A 13,616-nucleotide genomic window follows, 5' to 3' on the forward strand; every position below is an offset into this window, starting at 1 on the left:
AAGTGTGACAGATATTGCGCCTTTCCCTTCCTGCGAACTAATTATTCTTTGCAGGTTTAACCAGAGCTAAACCACGGCAATTTTTTTCCTACTTGCTACTGATATGTGACGTCGCAGTTCAAGACCAAAAAATGTCTCGGTTGTTCAGCCTCAAATTTCGTGAAGAGATGGCGCCGAATGGTTACTTTTGTATTATGCAATGTTTAGGTGGGTTACATGCTTAATGCGGTCAGAAATAATTGTTAAAACCCTCATCGTCTGCATTGACAATGAATCAAATTCTCCCAGCAGCTGTACTCGTAGGGTCATCTGGCGGCCGTATGAGGAACCAATTGTTTAATTAGAAAATAAGCAACCTGCGCTTGGCTCAATTTTTCTGTGGGCGCGAGACGGCCTACCGTAAACTTGCGACCTAATTGATCGCGCGTATCGGTGCATGCGATGCCTTGATTTCGTTTAATGTTTGTATTCTCGCTGCCATCGTTTTTTTTTTTTTTTTTTTTTTTTTTTGCGGTTGATCCGCCGCTTCAGTAAAAAATTACCAATAAATGCAACTCTGCGCGAAATTTGAGCTTGCACAATGTGAACGGTTAGGCGGGAACATTTAGGGTGACCTTAACTGTTTAACAGTGAATATTTTTAGATATTTCTATAAGTGCTCGCTGAATTAAACAGCTGGAAGCATTCGAAGTTTGCCACAATTAACTGCTTGTTACTTTCATTAAATGTCGACGTATGTTTACTGCAGGTTAAATGCAGTGAAATGAACTTCAAAAAGAAAAAAGAAAAAAAAACTGCTAAGGGCCCAGAAGGAATGATTATTCCGTTTTGAGCACGCGTATATCCACCACGCAGTCAGCAGTCGCCTGCATGCTTTCGGTCCCTGCTACACGTACGCGCCCGCGCGTTTCTCAGAGGCAGCCTGCTCGGGTTACCTCGGACGGGGGCGTGTTCCGCGCCTCCGCATCCTCCTCACGGATTTCCTGCAAGGCGATGCCTTCGTGCCGACATTGCCGTCGTGAAGGGAGGGGGGGTGGAATGTAATAGGTACCGCCGTCTGCCATACGTCCCTCTCGTCAAGCTGTGACGAAGAGACATGCTGCAGCAGCACTAGCAGCACTGACAGCAGCGCGAAACACCTCTCTTCTCTCTCTCTCTTTCTGATATGCGATTTCTCTTACCACGTGACCAGCCGTAGGTGCTTCGTGCGGACGATGCAGCTCGCGGGCGAATGCCGGCGTGCGGCGGGAGGAGCGGAAGTTTCTAATAGCTCAAAGTACTCCGATGGAGCTCCTCTCACCTCGTTTCCTTCGCCTGTGTACTTGCATTGGTTCTTGCCGTGCAGTTCTGAGCGGTCTAGCATGACACCAGCCCGTGTCACTACGTAGTTAGTGTTGACACGGGTGCTGTCAGCGAATGACCGACTAGAACTAGAACTACCAAGTGTCTGCAGTCTTCTTGGTTTGTTAATTTAGTTGAAGGGGCCCTATGGCGATTCCTAACGATGTCCTCTTGGCGGCATGGTCGCCGTTCGGCGCCGCCTGTCTGGTGAGTGATCGCTATCTCACATTGTTAATAATTAACGAAAGAGCGTAAAAGAAAAGAAAAAAAAAAAAAAGGCGTTGAAGCATGGTTTTCGTTCATGGCATCACTTAATCGAAATAGACACAGCTTCTCTGTCATTATGGAATACAGTGTATTGAAATTTTGCTAGTGTTGAGAAATCATTGCATGGAGAAATCATAGTTTAAATTTTCAGATTTGATTTGTAAATATATCTGTTTTTAAAACAGTGTTACATTAGCTTCAATTCCAGCTGGATTATTGACTAGAAATCGCCCTTTCAGTAAGGAGTCCATAGTATTAATTTTTCTGGAAACTGTAGAAGTACCAAATTGTGGATAAAGTTTTGAGGAACAAATTTATCTTGTACTTTCTTAACTGAAGCCCATAGGATTGTTTTGTGCTGGTATAGCTAAAAAGATTGAATTCTGTTTTGTTTGGGCAATATTATTTACTGCCTTTGGTCTGGTACGTGACCACTCGATCATACTCTTCAGTAAGATGGCAATATATAGGATAGAATATGAGCTTGCTAAGCTCATATGCTTTGTTTATAGCCTTAAAAAAAAATAATAATAATAATAAAAAATCCAGCACTTCATTTTAAGCTGTAAGGACCTAAAGTGATTGCATTTGAATAATGTCAAACTCCATATTTCATCTTTGACTTAACCTAAAGTTTGGTTGGTCAGTGTTGATCAAAATATGCTGCTCACATGTGAGGACTTCATTGATACTAAATGTAAGAGCTGTGCAAACGTAGGTCCAAGTCCTTCCTCTGCTAGAGTTTTCTCGATACCCTCTTTTACGGGCCTGTGTGTCTTTATAAACATGCATGCCTAAATCAAAATTGCTGACAATCTCAAGGTGAAGTGTAAGGTAGCGTTACGTTAGGTAGTGAAGCACTGGAAGTAGTAAGCGAATATGTCTACTTAGGACAGGTAGTAACCGCAGATCCGAACCATGAAAAGGAAATAACAAGAAGAATAAGATTGGGATGGAGCGCATTTGGCAAGCACTCGCAGATTATGACTAGCAGCTTACCGGTATCGCTCAAGAGGAAAGTATACAACAGTTGCATGTTACCTGTACTCACCTATGGGGCTGAAATGGGGAGGCTAACCAAGAGGGTTCTATACTTAAGTTGAGGACAATGCAGAAGGCTATGGAACGAAAAATGATAGGGGTACATTAAGAGATAGGAAGCATGCAGAGTGGGTCAGAGAAATAACTCAAGTTACTGACATTCTAGTGGAAATTAAGAAGAAGATATGGGCATGGGCAGGACATGTAGTGCGAAGAGAGGACAACCGATGGTCACTTAGGGTAACAAACTGGATTCCAAGGGAAGGAAAGCGTAGCAGGGGGCAGCAGAAAGTTAGGTGGGTGGATGAGGTTAAGAAGTTCGCAGGGGTTAAGTGGATGCAGCTAGTACAGAACCGGGTTAATTGGAGAAATATGGGAGAGGCCTTCGCCCTGCAGTGGGTATAGTTAGGCTGATGATGATGATGAAGTGTAAGAAACTTGAGAATTTTTTGGCTGCTAGCAGCAGAAAGTTGATTTTTTTACAAAGGAACCATCTTGCATGTCTGCTGAGAGCCCCTTTATAATACTTAGCTCTCAAGAAGGGGACTAGGCAGGAGCACGGTGAGTAGTACTGTTTGGCTTTCAATAATGACTAGGATGATCTGAATCTGAGCTAGTTGGCGCATATTAATGTGGAATTACAGCTTAACAGGAAAAAAATGCACAAGGAAGACAAGACGACGCGAGGCTGAACTAGCAACTGATCTTTAATCAAAGGCACAAGGAATATATAAAGGCAAACGGGAGAAAGAGAGAGCTAGGGGTGATAAAACACAAGCAGTCATGATGAACTAGATGAAACCAAAGCGTGATGAAACAGGATGAAACAGCGGTGACGAAATAACAAAAAGAAAATGGAAATTAGGGCGCTGAAAATTTATAAAACTGTTTGAGAAACTTTATTTTGGTGAGCGCCACAGAGGCGGTGCTGATGCAGGATTCCCCATAGTCATTAATTGCCACTGCTTTCAGCACTTCCTGTGTTAACTATCGTCCTTCTTGGCCAGAGGGAGCATGCAGTTAACAAAAGAAGTTCTGGAAGCAGTGGCAATTAATGGCTGTGGGGAATCCTGCATCAGCACCACCTCTGTAGTTCTCACCGAAATAGAGATAAAGTTTTTCGAACAGTTTAAGTTTTCAGCACCCTAACTTTTTTTTCTTGTGTGTGTGTTATTTCGTCACCGCTGTTTCATCCACATTTCATCACGCTTTAATTTCATCTAGTTCATCATGACTGTTTGTGTTTCGTGTTATCCCCCCTCGCCCTCTCTCTCTCTTCCTTTTGCCTTTACAGTCCTTGTGCCTTTGATTAAAGATCAGTTGTTGCCATCCATCGCCACATGTTACCATTCCATTACTCTCTAATCTGGTGATCAGTCATTCATGCTAATCATTTCTTTAACTGGATATTTGCTAATCATTTCTTTAACTGGATATTTGTAGCGCTAAAGGATGACACAGGGAGGAGAGAAGCACAGGACGACGCTACACCTTCAACAATACTTTATTGCAAGAAAACACATGAGATATATAGGCAGCAGATTACTTTCTTTTTTTTTTTTTTGTCACATGCTACAATCTTCCGAATCTATCAAGAAAGGCATATTCATTCTTGTGTAGCATCATTGTAGCCAAGCTCACACACCCAGACCCATTTTTTTTTCGATGTGATAGGATTCAATAAGCTGTCGCACGGTCACATCTCTCCCATCACTGCATTTCCTACAGTGTAAAGGAAGGTTGGAGCTGGTGCCAGTTTTTAGCGGCTTTTTGTGCTCCCAAACTCTTTCATTCCCCCTATGTCATCCTTTAGCACTACAAATATATACTGGTAAACTGTGAACCAACAGGCCCAGCTTGAAGTTTTGCTATTAATTTTTGCTTTCCACTTTAATGTGTCTCATGAGCAAATGGTAGAAAAAGGGAGAGCAAAACGAATTTGTTCTGTTTGGAGCTTTCATTTGTACTATGTCAGATCACGTAGTATCCCGTACACAAATCTCACATGCACATGCAGTTCTGTCTGTTGATGTCACTGACGTGCCTGTGGATGCTGAGCTTTGTCAATGAGCGGAAGCCCGTAGCTCTGGTGTGCGGTACGGTCACCCTGGTGGTCAGCCTGGCTACCGTCGTGCTTCTGCTGGCCGATGTTTCCTTGGTGTCTGCTATGAAGGGCAGTGATGGGACCTTTCTGCCCTGGGCGGCTAACGCATCCGAGCGACTGATGGTGCGGTCCCAGGTTCAGCTCACCTACCACGGTTCGTTGATCTCTTGTTGCTAAGCATGCAAAACTTCTAAAGGGCAGTTCTTTCAGCAGCATATTTGATGGTTTGGTTTGCGGGGGTTAACACCCCAAAGCGACTCAGGCTACGAGAGATGCCGTAGTGGAGGCCTCCGGAGTAACTTCGACCACCTGGGGTTCTTTAGCGTGCACTGACATTGCACAGCACACGGGCACCTGCGTTTCACCTCCATCGAAAAGCGGCCGCCGCGGTCGGGATTCGATCCCGCATCCTTGGGCACAGTAGTCAAGCGCCCTAACCATTGCATCACCATGGTGAGGCAGCATATTTGAACTATTTGAGGTCATGCCAATTATTTCTTTTCCCAAAAAAAAAAAAAAAAATTATTTACTGGAAGCTGTTACTCAGGCGTAGGCATTTTCGGGAATGAAACAAGTTACAAGTTTCTGAACTTCAGGTTGCCTGGTGATTTGACCACCTGCCTCGTATGTACGAGGCGAGGGGTTCAATCTCCGGTGCCACTAGAACCAGATTTTCACTAGGTACACATTTTTCTTCTGGCCTGGTGTTCGATTTATTTGGGGAGAAATGCTCGGAAAATGGATCTTTGTTTCTATCATGTGTAGACGAAAACTCCTTGTGCCATGGCAGTCTTTGGCCATGGCAGTCTTTGGCCATGGCAGTCTTTGGCCAAAGCTGCCCATGCACCATTGAAATCCATTATGCTCTAGTTCAGCAGATATTTCCAGGCTGGTAGAGATACCTGGTGACAAGTTGCATTTGCTCTATGGCATGGTAGGTTTAGTTTGATGTGGCTTGACCCACAAAAGGGAATTAAAATGTAGCTGTGGGTGACTGATTGTTGGCTGGAGAAATGAGATCTGAAAATTCAGTGGAATTCAGGGTCTGTGGAGCACAATGCAGTTCAATGACCCGAGGAAAGATGAGACACCTGTGCCGTTTTACTGTTTTATTCTCTCTGCGAAAGTAGAGCAGTGCATGAGGTGCAGACCACTGCTGCGAGCATAAAGAGGAAACGGAAAGACCATGCCAACCACGGCCAATCTTGAGGGAAGTGCACGCACTTCTTACGACCTTCCCAAAGAAGTCTGTTTGCACTTCCCACCGCACCTTAAAATCGCTTCTAACTGCTCTGCTTCTGCTGCAGCTGGTCGCGTGCAACACACACATAAATTGCAATTGTCAGCTACTGACATTTCACCCCTTAAGGTTTCTATGCAGACGGTATAATCGGCGTCTAAGATATGTGGTACCTAGGAGGCAAGAAACTGCAGATTATATTCTGCGGGAGTGCACGCAATTGCCTTCAGTGTGACTTCCCAAAACACTTTGTGTTTGTGCTTTAAACTTGCATTAATGGCTTCACAGAATATATGTGATATTTGTTAATAAAGAACCTGCAGGGATAAAGAGGGTTGTCTATCTTGACAATATTTGGAACGCGTGCCACACGTGTAGTTGACCAATTGCCTGGTAAATTGAGTGTCGCTGGATGCTATGTAATGTGGACTGGGCTGCTAGGCCTTTAAAACCGGGCCCAGAGCCTGAAAAAGTGTTCTAGGCTAAAATCAGATGTAATGCCTCTTCAGCTATGCAAGTAAGCAGTCTTCCTATTTGTTAGCCAGTTCCATGTTGTTTTTTGTTGTTTCATTTCTTTACCTTCGCAATAACGTCAAGTGCCTAAACTTATAATTGTGTAAGTTTCTGTACGTAGAACTTCAAGTCATAATCCCTCAGTCCTGGTATCATGAATTGTCGCAAGGCTGTCTCCAATAGGGCACCTTTGGTGCAAAGGAAGCCTTCCAGTCATCGAACCTTTACGAGCTGATAAATGTCTATCAGATGAGTCATCAGGCTGTATATTTAAGATATTGATTAATGAATAAATAACCTAAATATACAGATTTTGATCGATTGATTGATTAATTGATTTATTGATTGATTGATCGTGGCGTTCAACTATTTCTTGCAGTGCTGTACATGCTGTTGGTGTTTCTTGTGGTGGTGGTGCTACCCTTCGCCTTCATGTTTCTCGAGTCTGAGGACAATTTGGAGGACAACGCCATGTTTTGGATGGTGAGCATCCAGCCCGTTTATTTTTAGGTATTGCTGGTTAGGTTTCTCGTAAGCTCCTGACTTTACCGGCTGGTAATGAGAACTGTTTTCCACGTTTTGTCACTGGGTTTCAAAGGACAACATGTAGTTCAAAAAACGTCCAGAGGAACCTGATTATTAGATTATCTGAACTATAGATTCATCAAGCTGCTGAGCTGCAGCTCTTCCTGCAACCACTCTATCTGTATCTGTGTGAAATAAGATTAATTTGGATCTGACAGGCGTCAAAGGGGAGCAGAAGAAAACGATCCTTTTATTTGATATTGGCATGTGAAGCTGTGCTTGTTTAAGATTTAGCTCAACTCTGAGCCATTGTTGCTGGCGAAATCACCGGTATAAATGGGGTTATGTATATTCCACAGCCTCGGAGAGGCCGCAGTGTGTGGCACAGCCACCGATAGATGGCACTGCCCACAAAGTGGACATGTTAAATGAAAGCACCCGATGAGGATGAAGTGAGCCAAGCTTATTTCACTGCCAATATTTGTACATGCTCATTTCTTTGTTTCATAAGTGTAAGACATTATTTATTGGATGAAAGGATGATAAATGCTTATGTATGTATCAATTACATTTTAACAGGTGGTTCAAGATAAAAGGCACATGTAGACAGTGGTGCATTGAAATACCGTTGGTTTAATGCACGATTAGTTCAGAACACGGTGTCCTGGGCTTGTTTTTGCGGCCTGGATGGGCTGCAGCAAAAGATATAATGTGCAGTGTATTGACAAAGAAGAGAAATTAAAACTAGTTTTAAAATAATAATTGGTTCAAAGGAAAGGAAAGGCACACTATTTGTCACACTTGTTCTGTGGAAACCTGAACCGCACCTAATGGAAGAAAGGAAGGTAGGAGTGAAAGAGGAGCTGTAGTGAAGAACTGAGGAGTAATTGCGACCACCTAGGGATCGTGTTGCTGACATCCCATAGCACACAGGTACCTCTCCATTTCTCCTACATTGAAACGCAGCCGCCTGCGGTCAGGAAAATCTGTGTATGTCAGCACCAGAAAGTAATGCCTGGGTCACAAGTAAAAAGCTGCTGTGAATGTCCTCAAATCCATTTTTACCATCTGGAATACTAGTGAGAAAAGTAGTGATGCACAACTATCGACAATGTTAAAAGACTATAGGTAGTTCCGGTATTGATAAATTATTGAAGTATTGTTATCAACAAACTATCGTTAGTATTACTGTTAATAACGCAATTGACAAATTTTACTACCAATAGTGCCATCATTAGTATTACCATCAGTTGCCATCAGTTGTACTAGTGACAGTATTACTACCAAGAGCACTATGGATAGCTATGCATAGTGCATAGCTAGTGAATAGCTATGCAGTCGTTGGCGGGCTATATTGCCAAAACATTTGCAATTACCGACTATGACCCGCACTCAGTTCATGTAGTTTATGAACAACTTTTTGATGAATGAAATAAATTATTTAATTTTGTAGTTTAATTCTAGGAATGTGTTCATCAATACATACTTAATGGTAACTAGCTACTCTAACCAACAAATTTTGTTTTTAATAACTTTAGTTTTAAATCGCGAAATTCGATATGAATTTGAACCAGGACAGTTCCACAAACTTACTGTGATGTCTTTCCAGCTACAGCCAAACAGTTCAACCTAACGATTGTGTGTCGGCCAGTCATAAGCATATCAGACTTCTTGCCCTTCAGCCTGCTTCCCCATCTGAAGTATCGGTTTAACTAAGGAAAGTATGTTTTCTGGTGGTACAGATGTTGCATGTTGCACTGTTCCTGTAATGTGCAGAAATTTTTGTCAGCATATTTTTTCTTTTGTTTCCCTACTTCACCGGGATTCGGGTAACACGCCCTGACTCGCCGCCAGCCACATCCAGTGAAAAAAAAATTACTGCAAACAGCATTCAGAACATCAATTACTGCTGTCTGAGAAATCTTGCAGAATGAAATGTAATGACCCAAAACTTAACACACGTTAATATTTCAGGTAAGAAATTAGAAGAGTTTTTAAACAAGGCATCGGATACGAGTTCAGAAGTGTTGGTACCTATTGGACTAGCGTAATCTACATCATCTATGTGCTGATGCTGAACGTCTTTACAAGCTTACTTGCCATAACTGCTTGGCAGCTGAACTCTGAAGAACACAGGTGTAGGCACGCTACACTCTAAAATAATAATTGCATCTAATTTTGACTCAGAAGCTGATTTGGCAAGTGGTGCATCTCGGGCCTCTGTTGCCTGTGCAACTAGTACATTGCGATACTTATAATGTGGACAGTCCTATCATAGTTACCACCACCTCTATACCATGGTTTTCATTGTAGATAGTTTTATGTCACTGCAGCAATGTGTTAGTGGTACATGTCACTGCAGCAAAGCGTTAGTGGTACATGTCACTGCAGCAAAGTGTTAGTGGTACATGCGAATTTTTTACGTCATGTCTTCATTGAAGCGTGGCTTTCGCAGACGTGTCAAGTATAAGGTCTGCATATTTGTGCTGAGCAGTAATTAAATTTGAGTGAGAGGTTATGTACGTTTCATTTTAGGAGCACTAAAGGAAAGCAAACAGCCTTCTTTGTTTGCATCTATAGTCCAGTAACAGTGTGAAAGCAGTGCTTTCCTAACTACCTTTCTGATAGTGTTTGAATGCAACTTTCGCAGAGGGTGACGACAGCCATTAAGTATGCCGGCCTCATCATGGTTTCTAGTGGCCTGCTGCTCGCTCTTGGGTAAGTTACCCCCACCAGAATGTCCAGCTGTGCCTGGTGCAGCCCTGGTGCACTCCTGGTGCAGTGTTTTCAACAGATCCGACTAAGGCATCATAAGAAATCAGAACCAGGGGCTATAACTTGCTTCAAGTGGAAGCAGAGCAAGAGAGTCATGATGACAGGCACAGAGGTACCAGTGCATGTCAAAGTCATTACCCAGGACCGCACCATCCGTATCTTTTTTTTTTTTTTTTCTTCTGTTAACAATCAATCATTCAGTGCTTTGTGGCCCCAATACTAAATTCAATCTCTTACAATGCCAGTAATGAAAAGGACTCCGTGATCATCCTTTGGAACTGATGGTGTTGTGTGGTTGTGAAAATGGACATTGGCATTGTTGTCTCTATTTTATTTTTTGGCCGTTTCTAGCCTATAAGGCCTCTGTCTTAATTTAAAGTAGCTTTTTTGTAACAATGTTCAGTGCAGACATTTGGAAAAGTTGGTGTGAATACATAGCTAACATAAACTCATAAACATGGACACAGAGAAAAGCGCTCACTTACACTTCTTCTTAACTCCACGGAGCAAAAAAATGTAGATAACCAGAAAAAACGCTAATGCCACAACCAATGACAGAAATAAAAAATTAATTAAAAATTGTAGAAACAATAAAAATAAAGAATTATACAAGGCAAAAATAAAAACAACTAGCATACACGCTGCAAACTAGCATCCACGCACGTGTCCGAAGCACCAACACTCGTGTGTCCACAGCAACGCTGTGCAAAGGGAACATGCATCGAATTCATATCTTCGATATATTAGCCAACCTAAGCTGTCCTTAAATAGTCCAATCCCTTCTTGCGAAACCACAGCAGACTGACGACTGACGCAGGAGGAGGAGGAGGAAAGGCAAGGAGGTTAACTGGTAAAAGAAACCGGTTTGTCATACCCTGCACTGGGAGAAGGGGGTGAGTGGATATAGTATCACCATAAAACTCTATGAAAAAAAGCCTCCATAATTTCTCTTGCTAGTTTATCTTCACAACTAAAAAGGATAACTGTGCTCTCAAAAGCAGGATTACATCCACACGAACGACGGTGCTTATCAAGATCGATCGATGAAGCAAAATAACCATTGTCATAAGTATTCAAATGTTCTTGGAAGTCTTTTGGTTGGTTGGTTTGATTTATGCAGTTTAACATCCCAAAGCAACTCAGGCTATGAGAGACGCCATAGTGGAGGGCTCCGGAAATTTCGACCACCTGGGGATCTTTAACGTGCACTGACATCGCACAGCACACGGACAGCTCTCCGTTTCGTCTCCACCGAAATGCAGCCACCGGCGGTCAGGTTCGAACCCAGCTACTCCAACACAGTAGTCGGGCATCTAAACCTCTGTGCCACCGCGGCGGAGCTTGAAGTCTTTTGTTGATGCGTAGCCCAATCTGGCCAATATATACATCACTGCAAGAGAGCAGCGTCTTATACACAGTGCTAACTTTGCACAAAAGGAACTTAGGGCAATGCTTAGCGTGATAACCACCATATTCACCTCATGACACAGCCTCAGATCTCTGCTGCTGGGCACAGATATTACTCAGTACTATAGGTGCTGAGAAAACAACCTTTTTGCTGCCTATGATCTTTAAACCATGTGACACTGTGTGAACATATCGCAGAACTGCTACCTTCTTATAATCATTGGGATTAATCATCTTTTTTATGCCCATTTTAGTATCTTCTTTATTTTTTCACACTCTGGCAATAATGTGGTAAGGATAGCCGCTCTTTTCCATTCTAGTGACTTGCCCCGTCCAACTAACGGAAATCTTGTGAGCACACGATTTATACTACACTGACCGGAACGCATGCCACTACTATAACGTCCTTAACCAGCTTGAAGTGGCCTGACATGTAAAGATTTTACAGTTCTCGGTTTTAAATTATCAACACAAATTATCATATGAGCACGCAGACATAGATCCAAGGTCCAAGAATTGTATTCTGCCATCCTTGGGAATTTCAGCCCCTCCCATTTTGCTTGAATAAATTAATGATTTCCTGATTACCCATGTGTAAAGTCAAGCACCTGAAAAATTGCCAAGTAATCATCTGCATATCGAAGGGTCTTGCGCAATAGGCCAAGGGAATTGTCAATGATAGCTCTATATACATAGCTTAGAAATATATTATTAAGCACAGGTGTCGCCTGTAAACCTATGCAAACATTAGACTTTTGAATGAAATGTTGACCATTCCACCCTACAAGCCCTGCCGTGGCGGTGCAGTGGTAAGACGCCCAACAACCGTGCCAGAGTACCCGGGTTCGATCCCGACCACTGGCGGCTGCGTTTTAATGGAGGCAAAACGAAGTGGCGTCTGTGTACTGTGCGATGTCAGTGCACGTTAAAGATCCCCAGGTGGTCGAAATTACTCAGCAGCCTTCCACCACGATTCCTCTTTCTCTCTTTCCACTTTTGCTCCCACCTTCCTCCCTTCCCTTCCGGCTTGGTTCAGGTGTCCACAGGTACAAATGTGACAGATACTGCTCCTTTCCCTCCCTGTGAACCAATTATTATTACACCCTACAACAGTAGACTTCAAATAGAACCACAGGATTTCAAAAAAAAATGTATCAACTGACACACCATGCTTTGTTATGAAATTAGCCTTGTCATGTGTGATTCACTCTGACACGCTTTATTAGATTCTTATCTGATAAGGAATAGTATAAATCCTCTACGTCTACACTAAAAACATGACTACCACTCAGATTATTATCACTAAGTAATTTCACCATTGAGTCAGAGTTAGAAATGAGTCTTTCACAAGAAGCAAATTCAAATGTATTTTGCAAATAAAGATGCCACAATGTATTGCCACATATTAGCCACCGACACAATAGAGCGCAAAGGAACTTCTGGTTTGTGTGTCTTAGTGGAAAAGGACAATTCAAGAACACCTTGCTTGGAATTGTGAGCTGCAGATGCAACCCGCTCCAGGTTGTGCCTTATTTGTTTTTTTTATTTGTGTCATTCGTTGTGGCATTAGCAGTTTTCCTGTTTGTTTTTTTTGCTGGTTTTCTACCTTTTTGCCCTGTGTTTGCTTCGTGGAGTTAAGAAGTTGAAGTGAGCACTTGTTGCATCCTTATATTCTCTCTGTATCCGTGTTTATGTCCTCATGTTAGTTATGTAGCTTTTTTAGTCATTTGGATGCAGAAATCTGTTGAGAAAAGAGTGAACCTCAGTTTGCCCTCTGTGTCATGCACTCTAAGGTTTTGCGCTTTGCAAGCTATGAAATAAAGGAACTTCGATCGCAGAGAGAATCTGTGGGCAGCACATTTTCGCTAGTGTCAAGATTTAGGCTTGGACTACATATATAACCACTAGAACAGATCACGGGTGGGAACCAAATAAGTACTAAACAGAGTTAGATGGTGAGGGACCAGAAGAAAAGTTTAGGCACACGTAGGGCCCAGTTTTCTTTATTAACTATATTTCGCTTAGGTCATTAGAGTTACTCCAGTATTGAGGAAGTGCCTGCTTTCTACGTAGTAGCCCAAATGACAGCCCTCAATCTGGAGGTAAAAAATCGGTTATATTCGTTAGCCTTGGTTGCAGATAATATAAGAAGTTTTAGCTTACTTTGGGAACTGCACATTTTCCTCTTCGACAGTGTCACTGGTGTTCACCTTTTCATTTTTAATGTTAATGCAGCTTCCATATAACAGTTTTTTTCACAAACTGGAGTTCTTTACTTGTGTGAGTTTTTTTGTAACCTAACTTGGACCGAGTATAATTTGCAAAGGAGTATAACAGCACTTGAGCTACCCTACTCAGGGACATTAGGCTATCGAGGGCATAGTTACAAGACAAAAGAAGCCT

At 42.5% G+C, this 13,616-nt stretch overlaps 1 protein-coding gene across 2 annotated transcripts in view; it reads left to right on the forward strand.

The window, feature by feature from the left end:
- Positions 1-1,036: 1,036 nt before the first annotated feature.
- Positions 1,037-13,616, forward strand: part of LOC146179681 (putative lysosomal cobalamin transporter) — a 35,142-nt gene continuing 22,562 nt past the window's right edge. The window contains exons 1-4 of one of the 2 annotated variants that reach the window (XR_014700753.1): positions 1,037-1,548; positions 4,667-4,907; positions 6,886-6,989; positions 9,682-9,749. Coding sequence is in view for 1 of the 2 variants with exons in the window: in XM_084579313.1 (XP_084435439.1) it covers positions 1,489-1,548; positions 4,667-4,907; positions 6,886-6,989; positions 9,682-9,749 (473 nt within the window). In the remaining variant the exon portion in view is untranslated. The remainder of the gene's footprint in view (positions 1,549-4,666; positions 4,908-6,885; positions 6,990-9,681; positions 9,750-13,616) is intronic. The other variant, XM_084579313.1, reaches the window with a different exon arrangement.

Source organism: Amblyomma maculatum, chromosome 9, assembly GCF_055883805.1.
Source record: "Amblyomma maculatum isolate TAMU_Amacu chromosome 9, ASM5588380v1, whole genome shotgun sequence".
NCBI lineage: Eukaryota > Metazoa > Arthropoda > Arachnida > Ixodida > Ixodidae > Amblyomma > Amblyomma maculatum.